General features: G+C 42.8%; 1 protein-coding gene across 7 annotated transcripts in view; it reads right to left on the bottom strand.

Moving 5' to 3' along the window:
• MACROD2 (mono-ADP ribosylhydrolase 2) overlaps positions 1-19,001 on the bottom strand; it is a 1,034,078-nt gene that overhangs the window by 32,565 nt on the left and 982,512 nt on the right. For all 7 annotated transcript variants that reach the window (XR_010302823.1, XM_064146159.1, XM_064146160.1 and 4 more), the window contains one exon: positions 18,462-18,572. Coding sequence is in view for 6 of the 7 variants with exons in the window: in XM_064146159.1 (XP_064002229.1) it covers positions 18,462-18,572 (111 nt within the window). In the remaining variant the exon portion in view is untranslated. The remainder of the gene's footprint in view (positions 1-18,461; positions 18,573-19,001) is intronic.

The raw sequence follows: 19,001 nt of genomic DNA, 5'->3' as shown, positions 1-19,001 counted from the left end.
TGTTATCTTTACACAGAGGAGCTCTACTAAGCACCAGCCATCATAAAAATACTAACATTCCTTTTTGTGGAAAACAAATAGAAAAGTGCAGCATCTCTCTTAAAAGGAAAAAAAGAAAGAAAGAAGAAAAAAGCCAGTTAGCATTTCAAACATTACCACACGGTCTGTAAATAGTAATGTCAATACACCAGGGAGCTGCTCGCCTCCTTCCCTTAACGACAGCCTGAGTTACTCAGATTGAGGTAGCAATGCTACAGACCTTCCCCATGACACCAAACTATCTTGTGCATTCATTTAGTCACACTCTTTGCATTTTATTTCCCTCGATGGCTAAAAAAAACCCAAACAAACCAACACAAGAATTGGAATAGCATAAGAGCAGCCTTTCAATCTAGTCTTACAGAAGGCGCTGCTCTCTTCTGGGCGATGCACATTCAGCTAAACAGCTACTCTTTAGAGACACTATGAAGGGAGGTGTCAGGGAGAAACCTGCAATAACTGAGATCACCTTCTTTGTGTTTGTGAAGACACTCCCATCATCCACAGACACTTTCACAGAATCACAGAATTTACCAGGTTGAAAAAGACATCTGAGATCATCAAGTCCAACCTATCACCTAATAACTTTGTAATTAACTACACCATGGCACTAAGTGCCTCATCCAGTTTCCTCTCAAACATCTCCAGGGATGGTGACTCCACCACCTCCCTGGGCAGGCCACTCCAATGCCAATCACTCTTTCTGTGAAGAACTTCTTCCTAGCATTCAGCCTAAACCTGCTCTGGCACAGCTTGAGACTGTTCTGTCACTGGGTGCTTGGGAGAAAAGACCAACCCCCACCTAGCTACAACCTCCCTTCAGGTAGTTATAGAGAACAAAAAGGTTTCATCTGAGCCTCCTCTTCTCCAGGCTAAACACCTCCAGCTCCCTCAGCCGCTCCTCACAGGGCTGTGTTCCAGCCCCCTCACCAGCCTTGGTGCCTTTCTCTGGACACATTCAAGCACCTGAACATCTTTCTTAAACTGAGAGGCCCAGAACTGGACACGATACTGCATGTCCCCATGTGCTGCATGGGGTTGTTACGGCCAAAGTGCAAAATCTGGCACTTGGGCTTGTTAAAACTCATGGCATTGGGCTGTGCCCATCTATCCAGCCTGTCCAGGACCCTCTGCAGAGCTCTCCTACCCTCTAATGGGTCAACACTTGCTCCCAACTTGGCATTGTCTGCAAACTGGTGGATTCATCAGTTGGTGACTGGTGGACTCAATCTCCTCATCGAGATCATCAGTAAAGATATTAAACAACAGGATTGTGTTTGCAGCTAGACATTTTAATTGTATCTAAATATTTATCTCCCAAGTGGCTAAATTAGTTGCTAGTGATGCAACCACGTGATGGCCTGGTGCTCTCATTTGCCTGTAAATGCCAAACACAAGCTACTGAATTCAATTATGTGACAAATGGCCACAGGTACCTTGAAGGTATCCAGCATCCCACAGAAAATCTGTGCTTCACACTGCTTAAATAGCTTTATCTCATGTTTTTTTTGGGGAGGGAGGGAAGAAGAAAAAAAGTGTTAGTTTGTTTTTCTTTTTTAGGGAAAATCTCCTTTGCAGTTGCACAGCTAAAGCTTGGAGATTAATAATAAAAGTGTGTACTGTGGCACACAAACAAATGCTCTTCAATGTCAAATACAAAGCAAGATGCAAATGTCTTTTTCTGTTAATTAAATAAACTTTCATCTCAGTTGTTCTGATCTGTAAATAAAGCTCCCAAACTAGTTTTGAGCAAATCTAGGAATTAAGCAAATAATTAAAAAGCCACCCCTAAACCAAAATAACTCAACCCAACAGCCTCCTAGAACTAGTTAGCTAATTATATTTGTCATTCAGGGAGACCTAGACATTAAAACGAGTTAAAAACTACAGGTGCTGGTCCCTAAGGGTGACAGCCCTCCTCTGAATACCACCAGACATTAGACACTGCTAAACACTGCCAAGAACCAAGGGCATCACTGAATATTTGGAGAGATAAGAATGGGGAAAGATGGCCAGAAGGGTGGATGGGAAGACAAACAGAAAGAAGAGAGGGAGAGAAGAAAGAACACATGACTGGTGCCCAATACTAAATAGCATTACATCCTCCTGCAGCTATGCCTAACCTCTAAGCATTTGCTTTCCAAGCTCTTTATTGAAATTCTTCAGGTCCTTAACTGATCTCCTGGAAGGAAAATTGGGGAGGGAGGGTGAGGTGTGGGGTGTGTGTGCTGAAACGCTGAGACATTCTTGATGAGATGGGAAAAACAGGAAGCTTTAGAAAGGGTGAAAAATCTCCGACCATCTGTTAGTGGTGCTGCAGAGAGAAGAGCGAGGAAGGACAAAGGGGCAGCTCTCTGCAGAGAGGAGGTACAGGACTCCAGTAATTACTGGGTCACTGAGACCATTACAGCCTGTGAGAGCCCATGAAACAAGCTCAGGAGGCTCAGCAAAAACAACAGCTCTTAGCAAGAAAAGCAGCTGCAGAAAGCGAATCCGAGCAGCTTTCCCCTCGATACGGCCACTAATTAGAAATGATAGGTAATAGATTGGGGCGGTGAGGCCCTGGATCGGAACAAGAGCTTTTCTGGTGACCTCTCTACTTGTCTCCTCCAATTGCTGTTCTCCAAGGCCTTGCAGATGGTGTCCTCTTTAAATTAATACCACCCTGCCAGCCAGAAGGAAGCTTGTGTTGTGCTTGGCAATACAGGTGAACAGCCTGCGTTTAGGTTTCAAAACGAATGCCCCAGGTGTTTCATCAATATGGTGAGCAGCTGATGTGCTCCAGCCTCCTCAGTTCTGCTTAAGGCTCATCTGTGTTTTCCTCTCTCTAGGACCAGCTAGAGAAAAATCACACAGCATTCAGGGAGCAAACTTTGCACTCCGGAGCAAAATCTGAGCTATCTTTGCTCTAAATGGCTTTCTCAGCCATGAGCTGAGAACATGCCAGTGCGATTCACATGAAGAGCCCTATCCTGTGCCTTCTCTCCTATGAGCTGGATAGGACTTACAGATGACAACAGGTGCAAGCTAGCAAAGAGCAAGCTGGTTTTGACGCCAGAAGCTGTGACCAAACCTCTGCCAAAAAGCAGTGCTACAGTAACTCTGGCGTTGGGGTGTGAATACATGCAGCTGATTTCCTTCCCTCCCACATGCAGATTCTTCTCCAATTATTTCGGCTGTGTGCTGTGATGCCACCAGATTCACAAGCTGCACAAGAGCAGGCACACATCCTTGGATGAGAGACTTCATTTTGAAGGAAGCTGTACTGGCAATCAAACACATTGCAGTGTGCTGCTGTCTCCAGGATCAGGCATAAAACCAAGGCCTTGACTACCTGTGGTAGTTAAACATCCTGCAACAGTTTTGTTAAAAACAAATGGCATTAACACTATTCTTTGGCCAAATCTTAACATGAACGTCTCTCCACCAGGCTCCCCTTGAAGGTTCATTTGGAAAGATTTCCCATGTCTTAAACTATCACACTTGTAATTTGGTAGCGTTAAACATTGGCTGCATTTAATGCCAGAGGGAACAGTTTCACAAGCAGATTCTGTGATCTCTGTATATATCAGTTTCTAAGATAGCTTGAATTCCTTTAGATAGGTACTGGCTATATATGTATTTCTTATCATCTGCTTTTCATGCTCACATACTTCAAGAGCCAGCTGGATCTGCAAGCAGAAGTACAGCCAGAAAATCTATTTCCCTCCATGCCCTACATAATGCTGGAAGCAGGCAATACTAGAAATACTGTTTAAGGACTTTTCCCCTTTCTTTTCTTGTTTAAGCAAACTTGCCTGTGTTGCAGAACCGGGATCAAGAGAAAAAGCAACGATAAAAAAGTGCCCAAACTTTTGGACACTTACCCGAAGAGCTGTGTTCAGGCTGGCCCTTGACATGTGGTTACTGACTGTGGTTGATACTTGGAAGCAGATTTATGATGAGACAGGCATGAAAACCAAACCAAGCCCCTAAGCAACTGTCTAAAGTGACAACAATGGCTGAGTACAACTACTACACACTGGACAACCACTGTTTTGGAAGGCAGACAGATAAAACAAACACAAGCACAGAGAATGCCAGTTTTGCCACTCCAGGACCACTGTGTGTGAGTTGTTAGCTACACTCAGTGTAAGAGAAACTGTAAAATATCTGCTGTCCTAAGAAGGATGACTCAGAAAGTGAGAGCACAACTCTGACTTCTTGAAGACTAAACTTTGTAGACCAGCATGACCATCAGAGAGCAGCTCCTGATATCCAAAGGAAAGCCTAAGTGTACTGGCAGGCTAAACCAAAATGCTGAGAACATGAAGTGAGATGCCAAGGGGCCGGGCCAGGCCAGGACTGAACTGAGATGTGATCACAGCAATCACGCAGAACTTGGAGACATGAGCATCCAAACACAAGTGAGGGAGAAGGGATGTGCCAGTGCTTACCACTGGCTTCACAGCCTGCTGATCGGAGCATGAAGGAAATAAATCTGAATTCAAGCCCCATTCTGTGCTGGAAGGGGTCAACCCCCAGCCCTCATCATCTAGAGATCCCTGCAAGGCAGCCACGAGGGAAAACGCCTTCCATGCATGTTGGGACACCACTGATAAAAATGTGTGACCTTCTGAGCCCTTCCAACTCCCAGATGAGAGTGAAAAAGAAGGCAGTGTAGCTGCTGTACATGTGAAATAAGCAGTTCCTGCTAGTTTGCTGTCTTCTCTGGAGCAGCTGAGTCCTAGGTCGATGGAAGTATCACACTCAGGTACCAATACCTCAGAGAGGTGGGTATGCTAAGAGCAGCCCCGCCAACTACTTCCCTGCTCAGCCTGAGAGCTTTGCTGCTACTCTTCCCTGATGCCTGGGCAGCTGGAAGAGTCAGCCAATTTAATTTCCCTGGATTGAGCTGCTGGAATTAAGTACTGTTTTTTCAGCACAATAACATCTCATTTTGAAGCACCTGAGGTATTTCCATTTGGAGTCACTTGACACTTTAGTGCCACATTTGAGGCTGACAGATCATAGAAACACATCCACAGAATGTGTTTTAAGTGATGAAACACCTCGTAGCCACGATAACATTTGTCACAAATTGGGAATCTCCAGTTTTCCCAGGTGCTGAGACAGTGACTTTACTGCCCTGACCCCCTAACTACATGCCATTGTTAGCTGTAATCTGGGGCAACAGTGAAAAGATCATTGACTTTTTCTTCTCAGAATCCAGAACACACTTTAACTGATTTTCTATCCAGGTAAGACTGGGATAGCTTGTAAGTGACTGCTTATTTCCTCCACAGAAAAAATGCTGAACGTGTAAACATGTTGTCTTTCAAGAGTTGTCAACTAATGCAGGTATCGAGTGTTTTTTGACGGGATGCTGTAAATGGAACAAAGGCAGTTGTGGTCTCTGCAGTAGCTAAGATTACTGGCAGAGCTATGCCCTTCACACTAGTGACTGGGGAGCAAACAAACAAAAAAGGTTGCACGTCTGCAAAGGGAGGTAAGAAGACAAAAGGTTTACATCTCCCAGCATTTCACAGTAGACACTGGACCGGTGAATATAACAAAAGGGGGTTTGTGGTTGAAATTTGCCAGCTGCGGAAAAGCTACGGATTTTAAAACTTGAGATAGAAGTCAGGAGTAAATTCTGAACCTGGGAGAAAAATCCTTAACAATTTTTGGGAGCAAAGAACAGTAGTAATCAGGTCTGGAACACTCTGAGCATCCCAGTATGAATACAGGTACCTAAAAGACAATGCCATTCCATGTGCTTCATATTTCTCTTCGATCTCTCAAACAAGATCAAATATTTCTGCAGTTCACAGATGCCTACAGACTGTTTATAACTGCAACCCAAAGAGCATTTGCTGGAGTCATTTAATTGCAGCTACAAACACATTCACAGCACACAGGAGTAATCCAGGGAAGGATCTCCAGAGCTCATGCAATACCCCACAAAGGAGATGCTGAACTTTCTGTTAAATAACAGAAGTCCCAAAGAGCTTCACTCCTGTACCAATACGTTGAGATACCACTACTGCATGATTAAGGTGCAGGTGCAGTCACAAAGATGTAGGAAGCAAGATTAAATGCTAGCTTCCTCACTGGCAGATCAGTCATGGTGACTAGAGACAGGGTCAGATCGGGCTGTTGGGCTAACACTACAGGCCAGGTACACTGGTGGTGACCTCACACGCTCATCTGGAGGCAAAATGTGATGAAAGCCAACCAAGCGGAGGAAAACTGTTCCAGATGGCAGTATCTGCTTGACAGAACACCTGTCAACTGCATTAGGACAAGGTGAGGGGACAGAAAATCTGCTGATAAAAAAGTATGGTTAAGAGAAAATCCAGAGGTATAAGGAAAGTGTAACGCTTCATAGATCTGAACGATACTGGGTAGGAGATTTCCTGCTCTGGGTCTGCAGTACAGAGGAGATTTAATCTCAGGTGGGGTCATGCCCTATGAAGGCAGCTGTCTCTCTTTAAGACGCACTTCACAAGTTGTGGACACATCTTCCTCCTCACTGTGTAATTACCACTTCTTATACACCACTGGCTGCCTTCAGGAGCAAGGACATCTATGAAGGATGGCCTACCTCCCTGGCAAAGTCAGCTCATGGGGATGCACAGAAGAGAAAACAGAACAGAGCAAATCAAGAATGTGCCGCTAGTATGCCGCTAGTACACAGAGGTGCAGTAGTTTAAGGCTTATTAGAAAACCACAGTAAGAGAACTTGGGACTTTGCTGGAAGTTCTGTGCAGAATGTAAATAAAGTAGAGCATTAGACGTAAAAGAATACCAATGATAAAGGCTGTATCACTCACTGGTCTGCTAAGAGGGATAAAACGGCAAGGTGTAAACAATTTCTCACCTTCTGCCTTCCACCTCTTCCACTGCTCCCCTGTGCACGGCTGAATACTGACCTTGACTGAACTGAAAACATGTGAGGCCTTGCTGGTTTTCTATCTGGGGGGTGAGAAGAAGGTGGCATCGACCCCTTCTGGGCTTTCTTTGTCCAGGGAGGTAGGATTGGATTTCTGTATTGTTTCTAAATGGTAAATAATTGTATATAATTGTAAATACATGTAGACATATTTTGTATATATGCTTGTCAATTTGTCTTGCTGTAAAATAGCAAGATAACTTTATCTTACCTCCAAACTTTCTGAGCTAGTCTGGTGATTTCAGTTTTGCCTGGGGGGTAACTTCTCAGCCCATCACGAGAGTAAACACCACCCTTCTCATATGAGAACAAGATTAACCACTCACCCACCCACCCCACTGGGCATGACTACGGCAATAACACTACTGCGGGTGAAGGAATAATGCTCCTCCAAAATAATGCTCCTTCAAAAGCACAAGTGAGGGAATCTTTGGATGCCAGGACATATGGTTCTTTTTTTGAATTCATTCCTGTTCTGTATTTGAAATAAAAGGCAGTTCTCCCAAATCATCCTCCCCCCACTCTCACCGCTTGTGGTGTTTTTTCCCCACACTTAGTTCTGCCTGCACTCCACTCATTCTACTGCATGAAAATCACTGGCTAAGGGCAGTTTCCTTCTCTGCTGCTCTAAGTATGTGGCCTTTTTTGCATTTATGAAATAGCTATAAAACAGTGCAATGGTCTGGGCAGCATGGTGCATTCACACCTAACGCAAGCAAGGGGGGAGCACAGAATTTCCAGTTCAGGTGGATCTGTGCATCTTCCATCACAAACAAACTTTATTAAAGGGGGTAAGTTTGCAGAATCAATCAGTGAGTAAAAAAAAAAATGAAGCCCCCTTTCGTAGCAGACAGGGCACAAAAACATAAAATTTGCCCACAAGGGATCAAATTCTTTCCTTATGTAGCTCTCTGCACTCCATTGGTCTGCTGTACCTATTCTAATTTAAGGCTGAAGTTCTTACTGTTGTAAATGGGAGCTAAGCTCAGTGTTCAGACAGACGCCTCTGTAGCCATAGAGTATATTTTAAAGTGGTGCCACTTTTCGGAAGGTGCTAAAGCTAATTCCCAGATACACTGTTAACTACGATGCCATCTGTGCAGTCCTTGCCCAGTGAGTCCTACTTTTTCTACATGTTACAGGAAAAAGTTTCTAAGATGTCAGCATCTTTCCCATATTCCTTTCACTTGGGTTCCTTTGGAAAAAGATACCCATTTTGTTTGCACAAGGCACTGTTGCCTCTCTAGAGAGCTCAGCTAAAACCAAAGCTTAGCAGACTTGGACACCACCAGACGAAACTTGGATTCCATTTTCCTCCTAGTTTTCGTATGGTAAAAGGGCATTAGCAGTACCTTACAGCTCTTCAAGCCTTGTAGCTCACAAGTACAAAACATGTAACACCATGTAATACTACTCTGAACACACTTTGTAGCATCTGCTTTTCAGTGGGATTTCATGACTTTATACATTTTGGCATTCTGACCATGGAAAATACAAATGAAAATGGCACTTCAAAATATTCCATTAAAAATATCCAGTTTCTCTTCCAGTATCTCTGAGGATTTAACTTTGTAATTCCTTTTTATTTTCTGGATTTGGAAAAGGGTTCTAAAAATTGTTTTTACCTGGCTTAATGCTGTGTGCATTTCAATTCAGTGCTGTAACATGAGTTAATTAAGCTAAACAAAGGCCACATTGTCAACACTTTCAGCACAGAGAGATGGTGTTTTTTTTAAATGAAAGAAAACCTGCCAATTCATAATAGTCTTTCTATTCTGCTTACTCAAAATGAAATGAAGAAAGCAATCAAATACACATAATAAACATTAAACACTATCATTGCTGAGATATTCTTTTCTTATTTCTTTTTTCTTTCCTTTTGGCTTTTTGTTTTGCACCCTGCCATCATGCCTGATAACATAAAGTAACTGTGACAGCAGGTAAAGTGTTTAAGCTGAAACATTTCTTACTTTCTCTACTTTTTATATGAAAAACACATAGAAAAATTATATTGTTTGCTACTGAAAGGGATGAAAAATAATTAAAACTTAAAATTGATCTTGTAGCAGCTATTCTTTACATAAATTCAGGGTAGAATCTGATATATGGAGAGTAATGAAAAGAAACAGATTCATTCTGTGACAGGAAAAGAATAAGACTTTTTCCCCCCAGGAGATGGAAATCAATATCTGGAGCAGGCTGCTGACAGTATAATAGCCACCCTCTCTTGCCAACACACAGTGCTGCACAGCACGGCCCAGGCAGCACCCTTAGGGAAGGCCTGCAGGGTATCTGCAGCCCATTCTCTGCCCCTCTTGGAGATGGAGAGGAACACCATTTTGGGCAGCCTACTGTGGTCTGACTTCTGCACCAGCCCCTGCTTAGAAAATGAACGAACTCCATTACCTCTGTGGTCTTTCTGGTGCATGGCACTGGTCTTGAAAGCCCACAAGGGGACATGGATCAGTGAAGCTGGTCCACCAAAGTGACGCTCCTTTCTACATAATCCTGCTGATCCTTCACCACTGGAGAAGCAATTGCTGACAGCAAGCACTTTATACTGTTATAAGAGCCTGGAGACTTCCTACTTCAGAACTGATCAAGACAGCACAAACATAACCACAGACACGGGAACTGAAAGCCCAGCAAACTGCAGCACCCAAGTGGAGCACAGACTATGTTCGCACAGAGCCACTCACAGGCATGTCTGTCTCAGCTGTCTTCAGCTTTTAACAGAGCTAACCCATTTCATAGAGTCACAGAACGTTAGGGGTTGGAAAGGATTCCCAGAGATCAAGTCCAGCCCCCCTGCCAAAGCAAGATCAACTAGGGCAGGTCACACAGGAACACATCCAGGTGGGTCTTGAAAGTCTCAAGAGAAGGAGACTGCACACATAACCGTCCTGGGCAGCCTGCTCCAGTGCTCCATCACTCTTACAGTAATTATGTTTCTTCTCACGTTGAGGTGGAACTTCCTGTATTCCAGTTTGTACCTATTGTCCCTTGTCCTAACACTGGACACCACTGCCCCGCCTTCAACTGGGGAGCCCAGAACTGGACACAGTTCCATACCCATGCAGGTTATTTTAAGTGTGTCCATGAAATTCAACTTACTGATCATGAACTTGGAAAAAAGGTCTGTCTCCCCTTCTAATTTTCTGTTTAGCTAAAAGCTTTCTTTCCTTTCCTACAGTTACGGTCTTTTTGACATCTATAGGGCATAGGAATTACCTGGATATACTTCTGCCATGGCTCCAAAGCCTTCAGAATAGTAAAGTGTTTTGCACTGGGACATCCAGACCAAACAGCCCTTGGGCCACTGCAGATTGACCACCCACAGAAGGCTGGCAAGCCAAATCTCACTGCAAAAGCTCTTCTGGCTGATACTACAACTGCAAAGTTCACCCGAGTTTCACAAAGTCCTCGGGAAAACAAAGGCATGTAAGATGAGGCTTACATCCTAAAGGTATCCCCTGAATAAAGGAACTGTTTTCCTTTGCTTTCCAGTAATAATCTCGTTGCTGCATACCGCCAGCCACTTCCAGCTACTTGCTTTGCAGCAGTCCACCTCTCTGCATAGCTCCGAGCTTTAGACATACAAGTTTAAATACCCTTTTAGAGTTTTCTGGTCTGCAGCATCTGCAGCATTTCTGCAAAAGGTGCAAAGGTGCACTTATTTTCCTTTGCCAAACATCAATACCTGTCAGGAGCAGATTGTAAAGATACGCTTCATATTTAGGGCCAGGCTATTCTGTAGCAGCCCCCAGAAACGTCACCTGATCCATTTGGGTATGGGTTGTTATCAAAGCCTAAACACACTCTATCAGATTGAGGATAGTTACTCCTTTCTTCTTTGGGGAACTGAATAAAAGAAACTAGAACCTTTACACACAGCTTTTCAGTAGCCACAAGTCTCCAAAATGTATTTCTAACCAAACAGAAAACATCTTTTAAAGGATTTGAAAAAAGTGTTTTCCAAAATGCTTCATGCTTCTCCACTTCACACAATCATAGAATGCCTTGGGCTGGAAGGGACCTTAAAGATCATCTAGTTGCAACCTCCCCAACATGGGCAGAAGCACCTTCCACTAGACCAGGTTGCTCAAGACCATGCCCAATCTGGTCTTGAACATCTCCAGGAAGAGGGTCATCCTCAACCTGCCTGGGCAACCTGTTCCAGTGTCTCACTAACCTTGAGGTAAAGAATTTCTTCCTAATACCAAGTCTAAACCTTATCTCTTTCAGCTTCAATCCATTCCCCCTCACCCTATCACTACAAGTCCTTGTAAAAAGGCACTCCACAGATTTCTCGTAAGCCCACTTCAGTTACTGGAAGGCTTCTAGGTCTCCCCAGAGCCTTCTTTTCTCCAGGCACAGCAGCCCCAGCTCTCTCAGCCTGTCTCCATGAGGGAGGCGCTCCAGCTCCCTGAGCAGCTGAAAATAACTTTGGCTAAAAATTAAAAGGCAGTTATAATTGACATGGCTCAAGCATAAAGATCTCAGGTTTGTCCAAAAAACTCTTTCTCCAGAAGTATGTAATTTCTCTACAATCCTCCTACTGAATAAAGCCATTAATTTAATACTATTTATGACCGTACCAATGGTTGTAAAACCCTACAAATACCTGAGACTGCAACTATAAAAAAAACTGAGAGCTCTTTTCCTCCAGGTTTTGGAATATTTCATTCTCTCCAAGATTATGCCATAAAATTATCTTTCTTGATGAAATACAGATCCATAAATGACCTGAAAACCCAGCTGTCTGAGTGGACAAAATGATGGCTACAGTTACGTAGCTATTCATGTAATGAAGAGTGACTGATGAGCAAACCTGGGCTTAGCTAGAACAGAAATTTGGCAGAATTAAAACTTACAGCGAAGAGACACTGACCAGAACACCAGCAAAGGAAATCACATCTACTGCAAGGGATTTAAACCAGTGAAATCTCCCCCAGACCATTCCCAGATCTGCCTTAATTTTGCATGGTTTGCAGAGAAAAAGAGATGGTTAATGTAGTTCCCTTAACACAGCACTCAAACAGCCTAAATACTAACTGCAAGTGCTGTGTCCTGCTCTTAAATGGAATTCCTGAACACTTCAATATCTTTCTTACAAGCACTAATCAATGGCAATCTGGTTCCTGGTTGTACTTCAACAATAGTCTTCATCTGCATTTCTGGACTTGTTCAGTGGAAAATAAAACACAGAATGGTAGGTGTTGGAAGGGACCTTCATAAATCATCGAGTCCAACCCCACAGCCAAGGCAGTTGCACCTAAAGAAAGTCACACAGGATCATGGCCAGGTGGATTTTGAATGTCTGCAGATATGGAGACTCCATCACCTCTCCGGGTAGCCTGGTCCAGTGCTTTGACAGACTTAAAGAAGCTCCTCCTCACGTTCAGATGGAACTTCCCATGTTCAAGTTTGTATCCATTACCTTATGTCCTGTCACTGGGCGTCAGTGAAGAAAGCCTGGTCTCACTCTCCTGACACCCACCCCTTAAGTATTTACAAGCATTTATAAGTCTTTTCAGTCTACCTCCATCTTCTCTTTTCCAGACTAAAAAGACCCAGTCTTTCCTCATAAGAAAGATACTCTAGTCCCCTAATCATGTGTCCCTATACTCTGCCCAACAAGAAGTCTACCAAATAGCTCCACATTTATTTCTTAGGTGGAGAAATCTCCCTGGTCAAAGTGAATCATGTCTGAATGGCACAAAAGCAAACAACTTTAGCCCAAATATAGACAACAGAGAAATAACAGCCACTTCTGTTCATAGTACAGGGCTCCAACAGAAATCACATCCTTGAAAGACTTGAGCAACTTTGAGAGATGATCAGTGGAGGAAATTATCACATCTAATGTCTTTATTAGGGGAGATCAAGGTGGGAAATAAGAAGATAGAGGGGAGAGCAGGCTTAGAGGAGAAAAACCTTGTATATTCACACAAGTAAATATGAGTTTTATTTCAATGTGCTGCAATTTGTGTTGTGGAAAAACTGTTCTGATTAAAAGTACAACTAAATGCTGCGATTACAACATGGAAGGACTATTTGTAAGTGTACATATGATGGTCTGTTAAATGGAGTATGAATGGTCTATTAAAAGCCTGCACAGTTACCTACTCAGCAAATAGGTCAGTGCTCACCACTTACTCTGCTTTTTAATAAAGGGATTTGAGAATATTCCCTAATCTTGTAAGAAACATAGATTTTCATTATTCTTTTGTGAAGTAGAATGAATGAATGTATTATAGTAGCTGGGAAAAAAATAATTAAAAGGCACCTCCGATTGTCTTTTTGATTTGGTTGCTCCCTAGTAATAAAGAACTTGAAGATACAGTAGGAAAAGAAGGACTAAATTGGCACATTCTATACTTTGTTACTGATTTTGGAAAAAGCAGCAGCAGGGTTTTATGAAACTCACACAGTGCCTCACATTGTTAAATTCTTCAGGGTAATCCGGGTGGTTTTTTACTGCTGGCAATTGGAAACAGCAGTGAGGTTGCCAAGATTTTGAATCTTCACTCCTTAGGGCTCCCAGTGCCCCAGAACCTGAAAAGTGCCAGGATCTTCCCTTGGACTCCTTTGGTAATAAACACACAGACACTATAGTATGAGCCTGGAGCTGTGAAGCCAAACGATCTGTGCAGAAAGTACCCTGCAAGCCCTAAAATCCCCTAAACAAAGAGATGAGCTGATAGTAAAACTTGCACAAGTAGACCAGAAGATTTGCCATTTTCCCACATAAAGACCAGATCAGTGAAAAAATTCCAGGCAGATATCAAAGTCACAATCAGTATCTAAGCAGAAACCTAGCTTTGGGTTGGAAAAGGAGCTTTCATCTTTGTTGGTAATTTAGTGGCCTCTACAGCACCAGAGCTGGGGACAGCACAGGTCACAGATGACTCCCATCGAGCTAATGGCTCCCAGCAAGAGAAGAGAGACAGCTAAGTGCTACCCTTTGCTCCAGGATGTGCTTGGTAACACAAAAAATGTATCAGACAGAGAACAAAAAGATGAGGTAGTCTGCAGTATAGTAGGTGCTACATTTGGCTATGCATATAGATCTAGCACAGGTCAAAACCACTTAAGATTTGTGTATTTTTATTTAACAGCACTAGCAACCCCATGTTAACTTTTTTTCCCTCGTGTGTTCCTAGACAAAAATATGGCATTTCATTGAGTGTCAAATGTACTGTGGATCCTGCTGGAAAACCATTTATCTGAAATAGTTTATGAGGTAGTATTTGGGTTACATGAAATAATGTTACATATTAAAACTCTGGTTTATGCCAGGTAATATCTTTCCACTAAGAAAAGTTTCTCTCTCTTTGGGGAATATATCTTATTTTATCAGCCTGAACTTCAGCTACTTTACCTTTCTTACTTCCCTTTAATCACTTTGCACTGTGGTGAACATTCAAAGCTCACAAGGCAGAGTATGTGCCTACCACAACTGGAAGCATCTATGAAGATGAATCACGGAACCACAGAATGGATCCCACAGAAAAGGACCTCAAAAGATTATCTAATCCAATCCCCCTGCCAGGGCAGGATCACCTAGAGTAGGTCACACAGGAACATGTCCAGGAGGGTTTTGAATGTCTTCAGAGAAGGAGATTCCACAACCTCTCTGGGCAGCCTGTTCCAGTGTTTTGCCATGCTCACTGTGAAGAAGTCTTTCCTTGTGTGGAACCTCCTATGCTCAAGCTTGCACCCATTGTCCCATGTGCTATCATTGGACACCATTGAGCAAAGCCTGGCTCCATCCTCCTGACACTCATCCTTCATATATGAGGTCACCTCTCAGTTTCCTCTCCTCCAAGCTGGAGCCCCAGCTCCCTCAGCCTTTCCATTACCCCAGTCATCTCTGTGACTCTGCATTGGACTCTTTTGAGCAGTTTCCTAAAGTCTTTCTTGAACTGAGTGGCCGAGAACTGGACACAATATTCCAGATGTGGCCTCACCAGGGCAGAGTAGAGGGGGAAGAAAACCTCTCTTAACTTACTAACCACAGGCCTTCTAACACACCCCAGGATGGCATTGACCTTCTTAACCACAAGGGCACATTGCTGGCTCATGGTCATTCTTCTGTCCACCAGGACCTCCCAAGTCCCTCTCCTCTGTGCTGCTCTCCACCAACTCAGTTCCCAACCTATACTGTTCCATGGGGTTGTTCCTTCCTGAGTGCAAGACTCTACACTTGCCCTTGTTGAACTTCATTCTATTTTCCCCCACCCAATTCTCCAGTCTGCCCAGGTCCTGCTGAATGGCAGCACAGCCTTCAGGTGTGTAAGCCACTCCTCCCAGTTAGCAAACTTACTCACAGTGCACTCTGCGCCCTCATTCAGGTCATTGATGGATACACCGAACAGAACTGGTCCTGGTATTGATCCCTGAGGGACTCCACTGGTTACAGGCCTCCAGCTAGACTCTGTGCGCTGGTTTGAAGCTAACTGGAATATTTTACTGAGAGAAATTAAATCCTTGGCTGTGAGGAGAAAACAACACAGTGACCTGTATCACCCATTCTGCTGGGAGAGAAGCAAGTAGTCAAAATATAAGGTAAGATGCTCACTTCTCAATTCTCAGTTGTTCTTCTCTCTGGTGGTTTGTATGGTTGCATCTGCTTTAATTCTTTAATCCAATCTAACCTTTTCCTCTAACTTCGTTGTTGTTTTTCTGATATCTCACCTCAGATTTCTGCAGATTTATCATGTGAGCTGTACAGAGGTTTACCTGGTTATTTCTGAGGGGAGGAAAAGAAGGAAGGGGAGGTGGGGCAGGGAGGAGGTTGGCTGGGAGCTTCCTGGGCAGTCTGACCAGGGAGGAATTTTGTGTTTCTGTATTACTGTTAACTTGTATATAAATGCAAACATTTATAATATATTGTAAATTTATGCTTGTATATTTTGCTAAGTTTGGAATATAAAGCTTCATGACTTAACTTCCAGACAGCTGAGCCTAGTCTGGCTGATTTCATTGTGTGTGGGAGCAGGTAATTCCCAAACCATCACACTCTGTTGCATTGACTACAACTGTCTGACTTCTTCCTCCTTCAACCAGTTCACAAAACATCTCACTACCTGATCTTCCAGACCTCCCCTCCTTAGCTTAGCTGTGAGGATGCCATGAGAGATGGTGTTAAATGCTTTACTGAAATGAAGACAAACCACATCTACTGCCCTACCATCATGTATCCACCTTGTTATGTCCTCATAAAAGGCTATCAAGTTGGTCAAATGTGACTTCCCCTTGGTAAAACCATGTTGACTGCTCCTAATAGTCCTCACACCATTGATATGCCTTGAGACAGTGCCAAGGTGTGCTCTACATGTTTTTATACCCATAAAAATAAAATTAAGCAAAGGAAAGTCTTCATTTCCTTACCTTCTCAAAATCTGAAAAAGGACCCATTATTTTCCATGAGTCAAATACAGTATGTTTGGAAGAAGCTAAACGTACCTAATGCAGCTACCTAAGTGCCATTACCCTGTGGGTAGACTCATCATGGAACATTATTTCTTATCATGGAACAGACTGAAAGCTCACTTGTACCAGTGAGAGTCCTTCTATGAACTTCAGTGAACTTTAGATTAGACAAAATCTTGTAGAGGAGGAATACCTGAGCCCCCAGGTAGGCACATGTTCCAAAACGTCTGGAAAGAACCTTTTACTTAGTACTTGAACCTTTTAAATCAGGGGCAGGAATAGTGCCAAGAACAACCCTTTCCTGACATTACCTTAGATTCCTTAATGCTGCATATTTTAATAGTAGGTAGAACAGATGGTGAAATATAATCTCTCCACTGAGAACTACATGACAGTGACTAGCTGTAGGGGACACTAAAGCATGAAAGAGAAGAAAATGCACAAATAATGACATTACATTTTGTCCAACTTGCTTTTGATTGAGGCATAAAATAAAATGTAAATAATTTCTATTAGGAGGAAATTAGCATAACGACTTTGGCATTTGCAATCAGAGTGAGCCTGTATTATATAACCTGGATTTCCAACTGAGGCAGCACAATACCATTTCCCTGAATTTGAAATAAGGATTACACCAATTCTGTTTTCACCATTGATAATAAAGCACAAAATCAATAGTTAACATGACTGATAATAAAATAATGTGGCTAGTCTCAACTTGGATATGCAATAGTTTAAAAGGGAAAGAAAAAAAAAGAGAGGGAGGAAATGTTGTTTCACTGTACATGAACAGAGAGGTTCTATTAACTTGGGCTTGCAGTGAAGGAAAGTGCCAATATTGCTAATACAGGTTTGCAATTAGGTTGGTGTCAATGTGGCTAGGAAAAGGAGTTCATAATTAGGACAACACAGTTAGTATTGACCTGAATTTTCAATAAAAATCACGTCTGCGTTATCATTTGGAACTGTAAATTTCATCCCTGTGCTCTACAAGTGACCATACAATCATTTTCTTGCAGTTCCTTTACAATTAAATAATTATGTACATAATATCATAAAATGTCAGGGGCTGGAAGGGACCTCAAAAGATCATCTGGTCCAGCCCCCCTGCCAGAGCAGGATCACCTAGAGCAGATCACACAGGAACACATCCAGATGGTTCTTGAATATTTCCAGAGAGGGAGACTCCACAGCTTCCCTGGACAGCTGGTTCCAGGGCTCTGTCATCCTCACAGTGAAAAAACTTCTTCCTCAGGTTCACATGGAACCTCCTATGCCTCAGCTTCCAGCCATTGCCCCTTGTCCTGTCACTGGGCATCACTGAGATGAGGCTGGCTCCATCCTCCTGGCACTCACCCCTTACATATGTATAAACATTTATGAGGTCACCCCTTAGTCTCCTCCTCTCCAAGCTAAAAAGTCTCAGCTCCCACAGTCTCTCCTCATAAGGAGAGACTGATAATATGTTAGTTTTGATACAACCATGTGCCTGTTACAAATAGTGAGCTGAAGGCAGTCCTCAGAAGTGTCCAACACTTCAAACGAAACTTCAATGCTTACCAAAATACACCTAAGAATTTATATAGTCCCAGAAAAAATACCCTGCTTCAGCAAGACTCTGTGTTCCTTCTCCAAATACTGGTTTCTTTGTTAGAATGACTAGTTTTAGTTAATTCCTGATTAAATCTCTATTAATGACCGCAGAAATAATTATCATACCCAGTTATTGTAAATACTATCAATGCTTCCAGAACACATGATCTTAAATGAGCATATAGTGGCTGTTTAATCAACCTTATGCACTTTGATGCAGAAAACCAACAATTACAAGACTATTTATTTTAAAGTCAATTTAGAACCTGAGCCTACAAATTTTTGCACTTATTTTCCTATGTAAATCCAAGTCCAATATACAGAAACAGCATTCAAGGATAGGCAAAAAGAGGATTTTTTTTCCTTAGGGAAGGAAAATCCCTACTGCTTTTGTGTATTCTTTCCACATAAATCCAGCAACATCCTCTGTCACAATCTATTTTATAAGTAGCCTCACCTCCTCCTCCTCCTTCCTTTTTTGCTCCTTCTTCTTCTTCTTCTTTTTCCTCAGCACCATGAATCAAAGGTATTTCAACTTCCGTTGCGTCTTCTTGCATCAGCAATGGCTCTGAATAAATGTGATAAAAAAGACAAGGAACAGTAAGGCTTTGTGGAACAGACATGAAAGGATTAACAAGCACCAGAGAGACTGACATTAAAATACACAGGCAGAGCAAAAGGATCCCCAAAGGTATATCGTGTACAAAAGCTGTCTCAGGGCATGCAGTCGAGAGCAAGGCCTTGAACCTCCAAGATGCTGAGCTTTCTGGTATTTAGCACAAAACCCTCACATGCCTAGCTCCAAGCATGGGCCTTCACCAGGACTCATCACAAGCCTGGAAGCAGACATACTCAAGTGTCTTGCTGGACTGAAGATAGAGCATTCAGCGATCTGAAGGTACAAGGCTGATGTACTTCTCACCAGGAGCAAGAAGTTCAATCTTCACTTCTTTCTTTAACAGTCACTAAGAAGTCAGCTTTTATCGCCAAGAATCTG

The sequence above is a fragment of the Pogoniulus pusillus genome, chromosome 7, assembly GCF_015220805.1.
Source record: "Pogoniulus pusillus isolate bPogPus1 chromosome 7, bPogPus1.pri, whole genome shotgun sequence".
In the NCBI taxonomy this organism is placed as follows: domain Eukaryota; kingdom Metazoa; phylum Chordata; class Aves; order Piciformes; family Lybiidae; genus Pogoniulus; species Pogoniulus pusillus.
The sequence above is the reverse complement of the archived record's forward strand: the minus strand, read 5'-3'. Positions and strand labels throughout refer to the sequence as shown.